The sequence below is a fragment of the Hyla sarda genome, chromosome 7 (genome assembly GCF_029499605.1).
Source record: "Hyla sarda isolate aHylSar1 chromosome 7, aHylSar1.hap1, whole genome shotgun sequence".
NCBI classification, from domain to species: Eukaryota; Metazoa; Chordata; class Amphibia; order Anura; family Hylidae; genus Hyla; species Hyla sarda.
In genome coordinates, this window is record NC_079195.1 from 90834277 (window position 1) to 90852666 (window position 18390).

Here is an 18390-nt window from a genome sequence, read left to right on the forward strand (position 1 = left end):
GTTAAGGACACTCCTCTATTTACTCCAATTATTTTCTTTTAGGCCACCAAACAGATCAGTCCCTGGCAACGTTCAGCAGGCCCATAGAGAAAGAAAGGAGTGTTGGCTATAGAGGACAGTTTTGTCTCTGTTCTCTGGATCATAGGGGTCCCAATGGTTTGGACTAGAGATGACAGTACCGAATCTGATGAAGTTGAATTTGTTCCAAATTTCATAAGAAATTCAATTCAGACCGAATCTAAACTTCATCTTGATTCTAAATAACTAATTTCTTCATTAGCGACACCCCTGCGATCATCCTGTATAATGTATAGATGCGAGCGGCTTTCTCCTGTGCTCGCATGTCTGCAATAGATAGGACGATACACATGTTTATTCATTTTGTGTGCATTTGAACTAAACCAAAAAAGGGAGGAAAAAAAGCAAATTGGACATAATGTCACACCAAACTCCAAAAATGGTCTGGACAAAATTATTGGCACTCTTTCAAAATTGTGGAAAAATAAGATTGTTTCAAGCATGCGATGCTCCCTTAAACTCACCTGGGGCAAGTAAGAGGTATAGGCAATATAACAATCACACCTGAAAACAGATAAAAAGGAGAGAAGTTTGCTTAGTTTTTGCATTGTGTGTCTGTGTGCCAAAATTGTGGAAAAATATCAACAATCTCAAGGTTACAAGTCCATCTCCAGAGATCTAGATTTGCCCTTGTCCACAGTGCCCATCATTATCGAGAAGCTTGCAACCCATGGAACTGTAGCTAATCTCCCTTGGCTCGGACAGAAGAGAAAAAATGATGAAAATTGTCAACGCAGGATAGTCTAGTTGGTGGATAAGCAGCCTCAAACAAGTTCCAAAGATATTCAAGCTTTCCAGCAGGTTTAGGGAGCATCAGTGTCAGCGCAAACTATCAGTTGACATTTAAATGAAATGAAACGCTATGGCAGGAGACTTAGGAGGACCCCAATGCTGACACAGAGAAAAAAAAAAGCAAGACTACATTTTGCCAAAATGAACTTGAGTAAGCCAAAATCCTTCTGGGAAAGCGTATTGTGGACAGATCAGACCAAGATAGAGCTTTTTGGTAAAGCATATTATTCTACTAATTACCGAAAATGGAATGAGGACTACAAAGAAAAGAACACAGTACCTACAGTGAAATATGGTGGAGGTTCAATGATGTTTTGGAGTTGTTTTGCTGCCTCTGGCACTGGGTGCCTTGAATGTGTGCAAGGCATCATGAAATCTAAGGATTACCAATGGTAGCACTGTACAGACATGTGTCAGAAAGCTGAGTTTGCGTCCGAGATCTTGGGTCTTCCAGCAGGACAATGACCCCAAACATACGTCAAAAAGCACCCCGAAATGGATGACAACAAAGCGCTGGAGAGTTTTGAAGTGGCCAGTAGAGATGAGCGAACTTACAGTAAATTCGATTCGTCACGAACTTCTTTGCTCGGCGGTTGATGACTTAACCTACGTAAATTAGTTCAGCTTTCAGGTGCTCCGGTGGGCTGGAAAAGGTGGATACATTCCTAGGAAAGAGTCTCCTAGGACTGTATCCACCTTTTCCAGCCCAACGGAGCACCTGAAAACTGAACTAATTTATGCAGGAAAAGCATCAACTGCCGAGCCGAGAAGTTTGTGACAAATCAAATTTACTGTAAGTTCGCTCATCTCTAGTGGCCAGCAATGACTCCAGATCTAAATCTCAGTGAACACCTGTGGAGAGATCTTAAAATTGCTGTTGGAAAAGGCGCCCTTCCAATAAGAGAGACCTGGAGCAGTTTGCAAAGGAAGAGTGGTCCAACATTTCGGCTGAGAAGTTTAAGAAACTTATTGATGGTTATAGGAAGCGACTGATTTCAGTTTTTTTTTCCAAAGGATGTGCAGCCAAATATTAAGTTAAGGATGCCAATAATTTTGTCCAGACCATTTTTGGAGTTTGGTGTGACATTATGTCCAATTTGCTTTTTTTCCCTACGTTTTTTGGTTTAGTTCCAATGCACACAAAGGGGGAATTTATCATTGGTTTTACCCTGGTTTTGAGGTGTACATTTGTCTCACAGTTGGTCTCAGATGCTGTTTTGGGACTTTTCATTGCAACTTTTGCTTTAGAAGTTTTTTTTTTTTTTTTTTTAAAGAGCATGATTTCAGAGTCATGATTTCAGTTGAAATCATGCAGTGGTCAGGTATTCATGAAACTTTTCAGTGTGTCACATGCGCTCAGTTAGGCACAAATCTACACCAGCCCTGACTTGGCTTATTATTACACCCGCCCTGGCTTGGCTGACAGCATTATTATAAAGTCACACATTTTGTTGCACGGGATAAAAAGTCGCACAAAAGGAATCACCGAGAAAAGTGATCAGCACCAGATTTATCACATGCCCTGCACCATGTAATACATTTGGTGCAGGTACACAGTTTCCTCTGCATGAATTAATGCGGTAAAAAGACGTTTACCTACACCACTCTTGATGAATAACCCCCAAAGGGAATAAACATGTGTATAGCAAAACATGTGTCACTGCAATCCTTTTCTGTGAGAAATACTTCATTTTCTTGAACAATTTCAGGGGTGCCAACATTTATGGCCACAACTGTATATACCTATTATTCATATTTCCCGCAGAGAGCTGTGTCTGGAACCATCTGGCCAATCACAGCTCTCTGTGGGAAATATGAGTAGGTGTATATATACGGCAGTGCAGGGGACCATAGAAGAGCGTCTTGCCACATCTATACATTTTACAGGAGGATTGCAACAGGTGTCAGAAGTGACATGGGTGATCTGTCAATTAGTACAGGTACTACTCCCATCATGGATCATCGTGTTCCATGCTGGGAGTAGTAGTACTACCTAAAAAATGTAAAAAAAAAGAAAACAAGTGAAAAATACACACACACACTACATTTTTATTATCGTCGGCTAAATTTTTTTGTGCTCCATGTCGGGAGCATTAGTACCTGCAGTTAAGGACAGATCACAGCAGGTATCACTCCTGACACCCGATGCAACCGTCCTATCTAGATGCGAGAAAGCCGCCCACATCTATACATTATACAGAACGATTGCAGTGGGTGTCAGGAGTGACCCCTGGAGCGATCTGTCTATTAGCACAGGTACTACTCCCATCATGGAACAGTCTGTTCCATGCTGGTAGTAGTAGTACTACCTAAAAAAAAAATAGAGAAAAAAAGGGAAACACACACTTTATTAAACACATTATTAAAATACATTACTAATAAAAATTCACAGAGAATGTATTCGGATCGAATATATATATTTTTTTTTTTTTAATTCGGTGAATCAGCTGAATCAACTTTTTAAAAAATTTGATAATCTCTAGTTGGGACCTCACACAGTCAGCTTGCTATCTACTATTCAGTGCAGTAGGGATAACCACATGACATGTACATACCCCTTTATTTGAAACAAATACTTACAAATCTATTTACATGCATGCATAACAATAAAATGGCTTCCTGATATTAAAGGGGTACTCCGGTGAAAACATTTTTTTTCTTTTAAATCAACTGGTGGCAGAAAGTTAAACATATTTGTAAATTACTTCTATTAAAAAATATTAATCCTTCCAGTACTTATTAGCCACTGAATGCTACAGAGGAAATTCCTTTCTTTTTGGAACACTGATGACATCACGAACACAGTGCTCTCTGCTGACATCTCTGTCCATTTTAGCAACCATGCATAGCAGATGCATAGCAGATGCATAGCAGATGTATGCTAAGGGCAGCATGGTGGCTCAGCGGTTAGCACTGCTGTCTTGCAGAGCTTGGGACTTGGGTTCAAATCCCACTAAGGACAACAATAAATAAAGTGTTATTATTATTATAACATCAGCAGAGAGAACTGTGGTCGTGATGTCATCAGAGAGTATTCCAAAAAGAAAATAATTTCCTCTGTAGTATTCAGCAGCTAATAAGTAAAGGAAGGATTGAGATTTTTTAATAGAAGTAATTTACAAATATGTTTAACTTTCTGCCACCAGTTGACTTAAAAGAAAAAAGGTTTTCACCGGAGTACCCCTTTAAAGAAGTAACATTTGCCAGTTAATCAGTAAATCTTCTTATCTTCTAAACTTAGTTTTAATTCCATTCCCATTTGATGACAGGAACTGATGCTAATCAATACAATCTATAAAATGACAAAATATGTTTGGTGAAATGGTGACATGTATGATATAGACACTGGTACATTTTCTTTTAATAATACAAGCAGGTACACGTACATTTTATATTTGTTCTTGTAGATAATATTTTTAAGAAAGACAAATTATACCAAAAATGTTTGAGTATTTCTTTTACTATACCTGGTGAAAAAATAATGTAAATCATACATTAATTTAAATTCCAGATTTGTAGGTTTTCATATAGATAAAGTAAAGCCTATAATGCCATAAAAATACAAAACATATTATCCTATTAAAGTGTTAAGATCCCTTATTTGAAGAAAATTGTTATTTTGCATATTTATTGTTTTTTGATTGATTGATTTATTATTGAAATATATATATATATATATATATATATATATATATATATATATATATTTATTTATTATCAAACACTATACTGTACCAATATATGGCATATGCTTTTATGAGCTGTATTTTCAGAAATAGAATAAATCTATGTACTCTATTCATCTTTCTACTGTATTCATCTATCTATAATCTACCTAACTATCCTGTTTGTCTAAACTAATCCTCTTTTTATACAATAATAATTTATATGTATTAGCATACTTAAAATATTTAAAAGTGGAATTTAAAGGGGTTGCTCTAATATGATACTTATTTTCCAAGCAGTGCCCACTGCAGAGGAAGCACCTGATCGTCTGCAGCTCCCCCGGCAATGTCAGCTATTTTCTCTAAGTGCCTGGAGTGACGCTGCATCCACATTTTGAAAGGAGTTGTCTTTTAAGGCATCTTTTTAAATTATATTAGTTACTATATACAAAAATACACATCTACATAGTATGATGTTAATGAATATAGTCTATACCCCTTAAAGGGATATTCCACTGTAAAACAATGTTTTTTTTTTTTTTTTTTTTTTTTAAATGAACTGATGCCAGAAAGTTAAACAGAATTGTAAATCACTTCTATTTAAAAATCTTATTCCTTCCAGTACTTACCAGCTGCTGTATGCTCCAGGGGAAGTTATTTTCTTTTTTAAATTTCCTTACTGTCTGACCACAGTGCTCTCTGCTGACACCTCTGTCCATGCCAGGAACTGTCTAGAGCAGGATAGGTATGCTACAGGGATTTTCTGCTACTCTGGACAGTTCCTAACATGGACAGAGGTGTCAGCAGAGAGCACTCTGGTCAGACAGAAAGAAAGATCAAAAAGAAAAGAACTTCCTATTGAGCATACAGCAGCTGATAAGTATATTTTAAATAGAAGTCATTTACAAATCTGTTCAATGTTCTGTCACCAGTTGATTGAATTTTTTTTTAAAGTGGAGTACCCCTTTTTACATTTTTTGGGAAACTTTTAAAGCCGTTTTGATAAACTGAGGGAGAGTAATGTAAAGAAAAATAAATAAATATGCACCATCACTCAACAATGAAGGAAATGAAAGCTTTTTGAACAATATTTTTTTACACTTATATTGTTTTCGATCAGGGACAGTGCAACATCCATTGTATTGTAAAAACATACATTTGTTTTAATACAGTCCATTATGACTTGCCTTAGTACATACTTATTATTGTTAAACTATAATAGCATATTTTTCTGGATTATCTAGATTATTCCTTCATGATAGGATTTAATATGCCCTCCATAAACCCCCTGTTCCCCCCTCTTACTTATTGTCTGCTAATCCCTATATTCTACTGTTTGCATGTGACATCAATAAAATGATTGTCTTCTCATTTCTTTTCTTTCATAATTCTTCTCTGCTTCCTTTGATGAATATACTTTTGACTGCAGACTGGCAATATGAGGGTAAGATGTCATGAGCTGGAAGTCCTAAACATTGCTTGTCTGTTATTCATATCCATTCTCTTTATGGCATTATTCAGATTCTGCTCACTCGCTTCAATTAGATCTCTTGATCAGAGTTAAATTCCAATTATATTTGTTTTTGTTGTGAAGTTTTAATTACAACATTTCCCCTTTCATCATCTATTTATTTTTTTGTACTAAATTAGCATAATATACTTCTAGCATTTAAGGATTTCAGCTTCACAGCTATGTTTGCCTCAGACATAAGTGTTTTCTGAAAACCAAATAAACAAACATGGGTGCAATGGCTGGGAGTTGTGGCTTTTGGTGTTACATGTGACCAGTTGTATGTTGTAACGTGGTAGATGCTTGTTGTTTGCATTTTTCAGGGGTCTTCATGCCTCTTTGTTCAGCAACATTTTTGGTAAAATGACCATTTTGTGCAGTCATTAAATTACATTGCTGTGTGCAGTGCAGCCCGGATCTCCTAATATCATCTCTATTAGAATGGTCATGCCAGCAATATCACTTAACTTCTCCACATAATGAGTAGTTAATTAATTCCTTTCTTTCCTTTACTTGTAGATTGTGAACTGGCAAGGCCTGGTCCACCAGCAACTATAGTTGCTATAGATGAAGAAAGCAGGAACGGTAAGCAGATTTGGAAAACTCTTTTATATAAATTGATTAAAATCCTAATTTGCTTTAGAACTATGAACTTGTGTTGACTATTTTATCAACTTCAAATCAAAGTCAGGTGACTTCAACTACACTCTTATGATTGAACATGTTTCTAGGTGAAGGGTTTGTTAAGATTTTTAAAATTAGTAAAGGTGTCAGGTCTTTTGTGTAGGTAAGGAAATGACAGTAAGTACATGATTACTTAATGATATAATCATGTACGTACTGTCATTATTGCCCTAACTACACAAAAGAATTGACACCAGTACTAATTTTAAAAATCTTAACAAACCCTTTACCTAGAAACATGTTCAATCATAAGAGTGTAGTTGAAGTTAGAAACCCGGAATAGCATATGACCATACCTAATGCCATAATTTACATAGTTTCTACAAGACAGATGTGTAACTTTAGGTTCAAGGGAATCAATGCTGTGCAAAGTCTGTATCAGGCTCTATACCTTTATAATGTTGGTGTCTTTATATGAGTAAAAGGTGCAGAAGTGCCCAGGGGCAACTGCTAACTCTGCGTTCCTTAAAGAGGACCTGTAAGCTTTCTGGAGAGGTCTCCTTGAGTCAATACATGTGTTTCCCTTGGAATTACAATTCTAAACATCTTTTCTCATAGCTTTGTGTTTTGCTGTTCTTCTGTTATTGTTGCTAGGAAAGTAAGACTACATTGTCAATTGGATGCTATTAGTTGTGGGCTTGTCCCTTCATTGTCTGGCACTGTCTGTCAGCTTTGATCGGATAGTGTCAGACAATGTATGGAGACACCTCCTGCTGGTAACACTCAGTTGGCTATTTAATCCTATATTTATATTAAAAATAATTTAACAGTGGCAAAACCAACACAGAGCTATTCAAAAAGCATGCATTTTCTAAAACAGAAATGTCAGGAATGGTGATAAGGTCTTTTGAAGTAAACATCTGTACAGAAGATGCCCCAGATGCTTGCATACAACTATTAGAAAATAAAACTTTACTGAAATTTAGACATTTTGATGAAAGGTATAGAGTTGGTTCTAAGTAAAGAACCACATTTTCTTGGTGCACATTGGAACTCCTACAGAATTTAATACAAATTTATAAGAGAAAAAGCACTATAGGAGTGGCCAAAATCCACAATTCTGTAAATTTCTAAAAAGTAGAAAAGTATTGGTGAGATCAGCAACACCAAAAGAAGAGGAATAGCATGAAGGACTACTAAAGTGGATAATTGCAGAATTCTATACTTGGTAAAACAAACATTTTCACTACATCTTGTTAAGTCCAAACCACATTGATACAAATATTCTACCATCAAGAGACAATTACAATGATGTATAAAAACAATATAAAAGAAAATGAGAGTCTTGTAGCACTCACCATATTGCGGCAGAAATCTTTATTTCAGTAGCTTAAAGGGGTACTCCTCTGGAAAACAATTTTTAATCAACTGGTGCCAGAAAGCTAAACAGATTTGTAAATTACTTCTATTAAAAATCTTAATCCTTCCAAAACATTTCATGGGCTGTATACTACAGAGAAAATGCCTATCTTTTTGTATTTCTCTGATGTCACGACCACAGTGCTCTCTGCTGACCTCTTCTGTCCATTTTAGGAACTGTCCAGAGCAGCATATGTTTGCTATGGGGATTTTCTCCTGCTCTGGACAGCTCCTAAAATGAAGAGCAGAGGTCAGCAGAGAGCACTATGGTCGTGACATCAGAGAAATCCAAAAAGAAAAGCATTTCCTCTGATTTTTTAATAGAAGTAATTTACAAATCTAAAAACTGGTGCAGCTCACAACCAAAAATCTGAGGATAGTGTGATTAAAGGGGTTCTCCCTTGTTTATACTGTTTTTTGTTATTATGTTTGTGTGTTATGTGTGTATAAGTATGTGTTTTCTTTTGTGTGTGTTGTGATTATGTATATATGTATTTTCTTACCTTTTGTGAAGATCCGGAAGCCGGACCCTTTTTCTTCCAGCGGCTTGCTGTGTAACCTCGGCCTCCGCCATGTTGTGTTCGGTAAGTGGGATTTAGGGGTGTGTGTTCTTGCTTCTGTCCTTCCTATCTTCTGACGTCCGAGGCAAATCTTTTCTTCCTGTTTCTTCCGTGGCTCAGCGACGAATCTGCGGCCTCTTCCTGCTCATATGCAGGTAGTTTTTTGCTTTTTTTTACCAATTAAGTTTTTTTTGTCTAATTGACAAACTGTCTGCGCATGCGCGAGTACGCAAGTGCTACGCCAACAGCGTAGCGTATGTTAGGTCTACACTAATAGCGTAGCTTCGCGCAAGCGCAGACAGTTTGTCAATTAGACAAAAAAAACTTTATTGGTAAAACAAACAAACAAACTACCTGCACATGTGCCGGAAGAGGAGATTTGCCTCGGACGTCAGAAGATAGGAAGGACAGAAGCAAGAACACACCCCCCGACATCCCACTTACCGAACACAACATGGCGGAGGCCGAGGTTACACAGCAAGCCGCTGGAAGAGAAAGGGGCCAGCTTCCGGATCTTCACACAAGGTAAGAAAAAACATATATACATAATCACAACACACATAAAAAAACACATACTAATACACACATAACACACAAACATAATAACAAAAACAGTATAAACAAGGGAGAACCCCTTTAAGTACCGGAACCCACCGGACAAAATAATATCAAAGTAGAATAAAGTATAATCACTCCTCAAAGATTTCACCTACAAAGGTGCATAATTATACTTCAATAATTCCAGAAAAGTGTTCTATATTTATAAATTTATTTTACATAAAATAACAATATAAAATATCCTGGCACTAAATGTAGGAATCTACCACCACTGGGCCCTAGTGGGGGTATTCACACAATATCTGCAATTAGAACATTAATAATTATAAAAAATACAAAAAATTGCATCAATCCAATAATCCGAACATTAATAATCAGGTTGCCGGATTATTGGATTGATGCTATTTTTTGTATTTTTTATAATTATTAATGTTCTAATTGCACATTAATATGCACACATTTGATTTCCTAAAATCTTTAGTTCTTTCCAAATAAGAAAGAACACACCTCCTTACATCCAGCACATGAAAGGACTTTTCCCTATCATTTGTCGGATTGCTACAAAATTAGGGTAAGACTATCTCCTGAGACAAATGAAAATTTGACACCACTTTTGGCAAAAATGCTGGGTCAGTCCTAAGAACTATTCTGTCATCTAGGAAATGAGTGTTTGGTTCAAGGCAAGAAAAATTAGCTATTTCACCTATTCTACGAGCAGAGGTAACAGCTACCAGGAGAGCAGACTTCAAAGTCAGGTGTCTGATGGAGATGGAGGAAACTGGCCTAAAGGGTTCACCACATAACATATTGAGAATTAAAGTTAAATCCCAAAGAGGAGTTTTAGGGAGTTTTGGAATCTGGAGCCTTTTGGTTGCCTTAAAGAATCTTATAATCCATGGATGACTGGCTATAGACTGAGAGAACAAGGATCCTAGGGCTGACACTTGTACTTTGAGAGTGACTAACTTAAGACCTTTTTCTACACCTTTCTGAAGAAAGTCCAGGATTGATGCAATATTGGGTTTGTTAAAGTCCACCAAGGATGGGTCTAAAAAATTAAAGTAAGCCTTCCAGATCTTGAAGTAAATTGCTGAGGTCACAGGCTTCCTACTTGATTGTAATGTAGAGATGACTGAATCAGATAGACCTTTGTTTCTCAGAACTACCCTTTCAAATTCCATGCAGTTAGGTGCAGACTGTGAGTATCTGGATGGAATATAGGACCCTGAAACAAAAGATCCGGTTGTTCCGTAAGACCCAAGGGTCTGTTAATGACATCTCCTGGAGGCAGGAAAACCATGCCCTGCAGGGCCAGGATGGAGCTATGAGAATGACCCTCGCCCTGTCCTCTCAAATCTTTTTTTTTAGAACTCGCTGTATTAATGCTAGTGGAGGGAAGGCATAGCTCAGACTCGTGGGATGTACTGGGACAGTGCATCCACTGCTGTAGGGTTCTCTGAGGGGGATAGGGAGAGAAATTGCTTTATTTGGCTATTCTCTCTGGTGGCAAACAGATCTATCTGAGGAAAGCCCCAAATCCATTCTCCCTGATGGGGAAATTGTTTGCTCAGATAGTCTGCCCTGGTGTTGAGGGAGCCCTTTAGATGAACTTCTGATATTGGTGCTTGGCGTTTTTCTGCATAGGAGAGGACCTGGGAAGAGAGAGAGAGATTAGATGAGGGCTCTTAGCTGTACCCTGTCTATTTATAAGGGCATGAGCAGTTGAATTATCTGTAAGAATCTTAACATCTTTCTGAGAGATAGTGTGTCCAATTGTCTGCAGGGCACGAAGGACTGCCAGTAATTCTTTATAATTAGAGGACACACACTGTAAAGAATATTCCCATGGCCCCTGAAAATTTTGGTTATCAACATGAGGAAGGATTTTTTCAGTATAGAATCCAAAATAATGTCCAAAAATACTTTCTGTTGGGGATGAGACGACTTCTCCCAATTTACTATCAAGCACAGTTTTTCTATAATTTGTAAGGTGCCTGTACTAGAACCCCTTTTTCCATTAACAGAAGGACTTCTTGTTGTAATGAGACTGACCCCTTCCTCTATTCTGGCCTCCACCTCTCCACCTGGAACAAAAGGACTGGTTATGTCTGCTAAAGTCACAGGGAAAACCTTTCTTCCTATCATTTGCTTTCTCAAGTATATCCGAAAGGACAGACCCAAACAAATGCTCTCCTTCACATGGGATGGCACATAACTTATTTTTTGAGGATAGTTCACCTGGCCAGTTTTTTTTTTTTAACCATAATACCCTTCTAGCTGAATTTGATAATGCCCCAGCACAGGCAGATAACCTTATAGCATCTGAGGGGGAGTAATCTAAGAAGGCTGCCCCTTTATGGATAGTGGGGATGGAAGACAAGCTGTTTCCTTGGTACTTTATTTTGTATGTTAGAGGCTAACTGATATAACCAAATTAAGACAGAAGTCTCCGCTACATTAGGTTTCAAGGCTGCCCTGAAGCTTCCCATGTTCTTTTAAGAAACATGTCCATTCTTTTATCCACTGGATCATTAAGGGTCCCAAGGCCCCTTCCTAAAGATTTTAGAAATAAACATGTCAATTTTTGGGGGGTGATCCCAAGTTTTAGTTTAAGTGTCAGCAAATGGATACTTTTTCTTTAGAGCTTTAGGCAAAAAAGTCTTTTTGTCAGGGTTTTCCCATTCCTTTAGAATAACTTTAGAGATAATCACGTGTATAGGAAATACTCTATATACTCTGTATTTTTTAGAATCAAGACCCTCAAACATGATATCTTGAATTGACTTTGGTTCCTTGTGCTCTTCCATATTTAGAGCGGAACATATAGACTTTACTAATTGATCAGTGTCCTCAAAGGAAAAAAATGCTTTCCCTGAGGCTTTCCCTTCATCTGACTCCTCTCCTGAGTCCGACGCATCTGGCACAATAATACCCTCGTCTTCAGAATCAGATTGATTTAAGACCACTGGAGTAGTAATAACATTTGAAGCAGTGGGAAGAGGTGTAGAATCAGTGACTACAGGATTAGCAGCAGCAAATTCTGAATGGATGAGTGGATCTCCTTTCTGATAAGATCCTGCATTTGTGTAAGAAGAGACGGGACTAAGGCTGGAACCTCCGAAGTGATCAGCTTATTAATACAGGACTGACATGAAGCTTTCCCATATTCAGGAGGTAGTATTTCTCTACACATGTTACATTCAGGATTTTTCGTCTTTTTGGAAGATTTCCAATCACCGTGCTGCATCATCACCGTGCTGAAAATAACCAAAAAGACCACAACTTAGCAAAGAAGTTTGTAAACATAGAAAACATACACTCACTCAGAAACTGCCAGTACCGAAAATGGCATCTTTGCAGATGAGTCAGATGGAGTACGCCTCGGGTTGTCACCGCTGGTACTCATGTTGGAACACAGCAAAAAATCCCCCACTCCAATGCTGGACAGGTATGAATGACTGGCCAGCTCACCGCAGGAGGAAGAGTGGCAGAAAAGAGTCTCCTTTTAAATCTGATGCCTCCCGAGCGCCAGAGGCCCGGGGTGCGACATCACATCCACCCCCCTTTGACCTCCAGCTTCCTCTCGCATCGTCACTTGCCAGCAGTGAGGATGCTAATCCCCGCCCCCCATGTCGGCCGCAGCCATTCCACAGCCGTCCACGCGACTGTGCTCAGACTCCTTACCAGTGGCGGTGGACATAATAAATCTGTAAGTTAACTATGGGCTGCTAACGGAGGAGAGTGGGGGAAGGGCGGGAGATTTGAAAATGGAGGATAGAAGGTGAGCCTAGCTAAGATCCCCAACCAGGGATCATAAGGGATTCTCAGCCACCTACACCAAGTGGCCCTGCATAAAGAAATACCTCAGCCATTTCCTAAAGCCCCACTTGAGACCAGGGCTCCTCCAGGCTTCCCATAGGGACAGGAAACCACAGGCAAGGATGGAGAGGAGAGGACTTCCTTTTATTCTCCAGGGTTTACTGTCCCTAGGGGCGGAGTCCCTCTCCCAGGTACTTATTAGCTGCTGTTATGATCCACAGGAAGTTCTTTTCTTTTTGAGTTTCCTTTCTGCCTGACCACAGTGCTCTCTGCTGACACCTCTGTCCATTTTAGGAACTGTCCAGAGCAGGATAGGTTTTCTATGGGGATTTGCTCCTACTCTGGACAGGTTCTGACATGGACAGAGGTGTCAGCAGAGCGCACTGTGGTCAGGCAGAAAGGAAATTCAAAAAGAAAATAACTTCCTGTTGATCACAACAGCAGCTGATAAGTACTGGTAGGATTAAGATTTTTTAATAGTGATTTACAAATCTGTTTAACTTTCTGGCCAGTTGATTAAAAAAAAAAAAAAAAAAAAAGGTTTTCCAGTTGAGTACCCCTTTAAAGATTTTCATAGTGGATGGTGCTCCTGAGACAATGACTGTTTCCCACCTCTAGGGCGTTTCTTCTGGTCTCCAACAATATGGTGAGTGCAACGAAACTCTAGTTTTCTTTGATATTGTTTGCTATATGAACACTGTCTCAAAAATTGTAGAGCACCAACTGATTAGCGGATGGTGGACACAAGAGTCATTTAACCTGCAGCCACAGCTCTGCCCCATCCCTACCGCCCCCCCTCCCCCTCCTATTGTCTGCTCAGGACAAGAGCATTTATATGAGCGTGGAAGCCCATTTTTCTGGATATTAGCTTTTAAGACAGAACAAATCCTTTCTCAGTCACTGCTCACTGCTGTCTTATCAGAACAAAAAAAAACCCTTCCAACTACCTTAAACCCTACTGAGCAGTTATATGAGCTCACCTCTTAACATCAGTGCGAGCACTGAGTGTGATGTAATGCCACAGCTACAAAGGAGAGAGCAGAACTGATATGGAGCGATCTGAGCACTATGGCTAATAACATTAAATAGTAAAGTGGCTTATTATGCTTTTTTTGACACCATACACAGGTTGTTTCTTTTGCTGGACAACCCCTTTACATGTTATTTTGTCCCATTACTTTTTAATTTGTGTAACCGGAGTGACTGAGTAATGAAATGGCTATAATTCCTATAAAGTAAATGCACTTCTCCATTTTAATCGCATACTTATGGCTCTACTTTAAATCAATTGCAATGATGTGTATGGTGTAAATAAACTGTTTAAATGCTTCTGGACTTAACTTAAACTGCATGTAAGTAACACAAATATAAATGTAATTATATGTAACTAAATAAATAGATGAACAGCCTGAACATTTTCAGCATTAAATTGTCCATGTCTCAAAAGTCAAATCCTCATCAAACATAAAGTGATGACATTTCTTAAAATGTTTCTTAAAATATTCATTTAAAGATGTTGACATGTTTTATGTAATGTTGACTGTTTGGGCATAGTTTTATTCAGATGTTATTATATGAAGACAAAAGTATTTTGTTCCAATGTTTGTGTGTGTTTTTTTTTTTTTTTTTTGTGGATAGTAAATTTTAGGAATGAAATTTGAAGTGCAGTGTCTGCAGTGTAGAAAAACATACCACATCCACTTGAGGACTGTGAATGAGGGTTGAGGTCAGCACCTGGACAGAATCTCTGAGCTATACAATTCTTGATAATTTACAAACTGGCATAAAAATAATATCAGCAGACAAGTAATATAGTACAAATAAAAATGTAGGTGCCTGAAACCAAATGTTAATATATGTGTATAATGTATGTTAACCTTTAACTATTTAAACAGATAAATAAACAAATAAATAAATAAACAAATATGCCTTCGCAAAATACTATTCAACGCAGAGGAAATAAAGTATCTTTGGAGTTTCTCTTCCATATTGTACAATAAACATCAATTTGCGCATGGAGCTATAGTCACCGATCTGCTGCAGCTTTAATCACGCCCCCTCAGCTTGATTGACAGCTCAGGCATGGCCTGTGTCATCAATCTGCTTCATCTGCTTAGGGGTGTGATTACAGTGCAGCAGACAGGACTAGGTTATTATAATTCCCCGCCCAAGAGACTACTTACAGGGTTGGTGGGAGACACTTTGAAATATATCCACATGATCCCTGCAAGCAGGAAGGTCTCCCGGGGATGGTAAGGAAACAGATTTTACTAAAAAATAACATGACACACATTATATATGGTAAAATCTGATGACAGGTACCCTTGAACCCTAACTTTAAGTCATGTATCATTGGTTGATGTTAAAGAGGTGCTCTGCCACTAGACATCTTGTCCCCTATCCAAAGGATAGCAGATAAGATGTCCGATCGCAGGGGTCTAGTCGCTGGGAACCCCCACAATCTCTCCTGCAGCACCTCTGCTGCCTGGAGTGGAGTTTGCTCCGTGCCTGATAACGGGTGATACAGGGGATGAAGTACCGTGACATCACGGCCCTGCCCCCTTGTAATTTCATTTCCCCCACTCAATGCAAGTCTGTGGGAGGGGGCGTGGTGGCCATCACGACCCCTGTATCACCCATCATCAGGCACGTAGCAGATGACACAGGGTGCTGCAGGAGAGATTGTGGGGGATCCCAGTGGTGGGACCCCCGCAATTAGACATCTTATCCCCTATCCTTTGGGCTGAGTACCCCTTTTAAAGGCCAATAAATTGTAACTTCTTCAATCCAGTTTGCGGCTAACAAATCTTTATTTCCTGTGATCCAATTGTTCATCCATGTCGTAAGCCAAGTAAATGTCTGCAAACCTCTGCCCAATGCTTATTTGTTATAATCCATGAAGTGTTGTCATGGGGAAACTTTTTTTTTTTTTTTTTTTTTAAAGGAAATCTGTCAGCTATTTTTTCTGCTAAGAGTTACAAACACCATTGGATAGCTGTGAGGATAGAAAAGTAAACTGTACTTTTTTGGGAGCTGATGGTGATGACCTTTTTTGTGCTCAGCCAAGTATCAAGGAGGCTGTGCCAATCTGCTTTAGCACCTAGAAACCCGGCATGCTTGACCTTACCTCCCAGCCCTACCTTGATCGACATACAGTGCCCTATACATCTGTCAAGGTGGGGCTGGAAGGTGGCCCTTCGAGCATCTTAGCTCTTTCTTAACACTCGGCTGAGAAATAAAAAGGCAATAATAAGTTTGGGAACCATCAGCTCCCAGAATGGTACAGTTTGCTTTTATACTCTAACAGCTATCCAGTGGTGTCTACAGCAAAAACAGCTTTCCTTTAATGTAGATAAAGGTGTATGTTTTGTTATTTGACAGTGATAATAGTAGCGCTGTGGTTTCTCTGATGTAAAATAGAGCAGCTGTACATTGGAATAACAATGGGCATTTATACTTAAGTTATTTATTTTAAAAAGAACAGATCTAAAGCAGAAACTATGTGCTCCTGTGTTAAATTATTGTTAAATTGTTTTTGGATTTCTTTTTGTTTCCAAAATGTTGACCTACATATAATTGAAAAGTCAAAGCTAGGAAAAAATGTTACTTGGTTGCAATATATCATGTGCTGCAAAAGGTAAAATTGTGCTACCACTGTATATCTTATGTTCTACAGAAGCCGTAACACTGATTATTTCTTAGATTTAGATGGTTTGTTTGGCATTGAGTGAAATTGCATTTTCAAGGTTAGGAATTTCGATATGAAGGTGCTCAGGTTCTTCTCATATTTGGAAGATGATTGATTAATGAAGAGAACATTTTTTAAAAGACCCAAAAATATCAAAATGTGCGCTAGATTGAGGGGAGTGAGCTATATGTTTGTTACCATTTTCTATTTATTTTTTGCTTATATAATGGGCTAATATTAAATAGCAAAGTAGAGGCTGTTGTGTATGCCTTGTGCTTTTCTGTTTAAAGGGGTACTCCAACCCTAAGGCATCTTATCCCCTATCCAAAGGATAGGGGATAAGATGCCTGATCGCGGGGGTCCCGCTGCTGGGGACCCCAGCAATCTTTCATGCAGCACCCTGCTATCATCAGCCTCCAGAGCGAACATCACTGCAGGTCTGATGAATCTTGATCACGGATCCAGAGTATTGTAATGTCACTGCTCAACCCCCATGTGATGTCACACTCCACCAACTCAATGCAAACCTATGGGAGGGGGCGTGGTGGCTAGCCCCCTCCCATAGGTTTGCATTGAGGGGTGGAGTGTGACGTCACACAGGGCAGAGCCTACTCTGGCCCTGTGGTCATGATTCATCAGACCCGTCGCGATGTTTGCTCTGAAGGCTGACTATAACAGGGTGCTGCATGAAAGATTGTGGAGGTCCCCAGCAGCGGAATATCCTTTGGAGAGGGGATAAGATGTCCTCGGGCCAGAGTACCCCTTTAAGCTTGTTCACTACAAGGAGTTATTCTGCCTGCTTGTGCTGGAGTTCACCAGGGTGAGGAAATTTCACATCATGTGCAGTTATGATGCATTTATTATATTACCAGGCTATATTCACACAGTTTTTTTTTTATTACTCTTACTGCATTTTGACTGTTTTCCCTGTTAATTTCCAAATTGTGGTAAAAATGACACATGCAGGTGAAACTAGAAAAATTTTAATATCGTGCAAAGTGCCCAAGCCCAATTTTCAGGTTTCAGAAACAGAAAGAGGACAGCAATATCAGTGGAATCGAGGAAGCGGTATTAGGTTAGCCCAGTATAAAAAAAATAACAAAAAAAAAACAAAACTGGAATGCCCCTTTATATGGGATAGCCCTAAAAAATCAGCTGACCTGGCACCAAGATCCTTGGCAGCTGAATACTAAATGGCTATCCATATGTCTGCCAGAGCAAAAGTCTCTGCTCGTTATCATCACTTTGCCCTGGCATATTGGTTATTAAAAAGCTATATTTTTTTTTAGTATTTTAACCTCTTAAGGACTTAAATTTTTGTATTTTGGTTTTTTTCACCTTACCTTTTAAAAATCATAACCCTTTCAATTTTCCACCTAAAAATCCATATTATGGCTTATTTTTTGTTCCACCAATTCTACTTTGCAGTGACATTAGTCATTTCACCCAAACATCCACGGTGAAACGGAAAAAAAATAATTGTGCGACAAAATTGAAGAAAAGACGCCATTTTGTAAATGTTGGGTGCTTCCGTTTCTAAGCAGTGCATTTTTCGGTAAAAATGTCACCTTATCATTATTTTGTAGGTCACACTTCTGGAAAAAATCATAACTACATGCAGGAAAATGTATATTCTGACCCCTATAGTAACATAGTTCATAAGGTTGAAAAAAGACC

The 18390-nt window shown here is 38.7% G+C and overlaps 1 protein-coding gene across 1 annotated transcript in view; it reads left to right on the forward strand.

Moving 5' to 3' along the window:
• PCDH15 (protocadherin related 15) overlaps positions 1 to 18390 on the forward strand; it is a 1516206-nt gene that overhangs the window by 257111 nt on the left and 1240705 nt on the right. Inside the window, exons 3-4 of the mRNA XM_056530010.1 lie at positions 5965 to 5979; positions 6565 to 6630. Of these exons, the coding sequence (XP_056385985.1) occupies positions 5965 to 5979; positions 6565 to 6630 (81 nt within the window). The remainder of the gene's footprint in view (positions 1 to 5964; positions 5980 to 6564; positions 6631 to 18390) is intronic.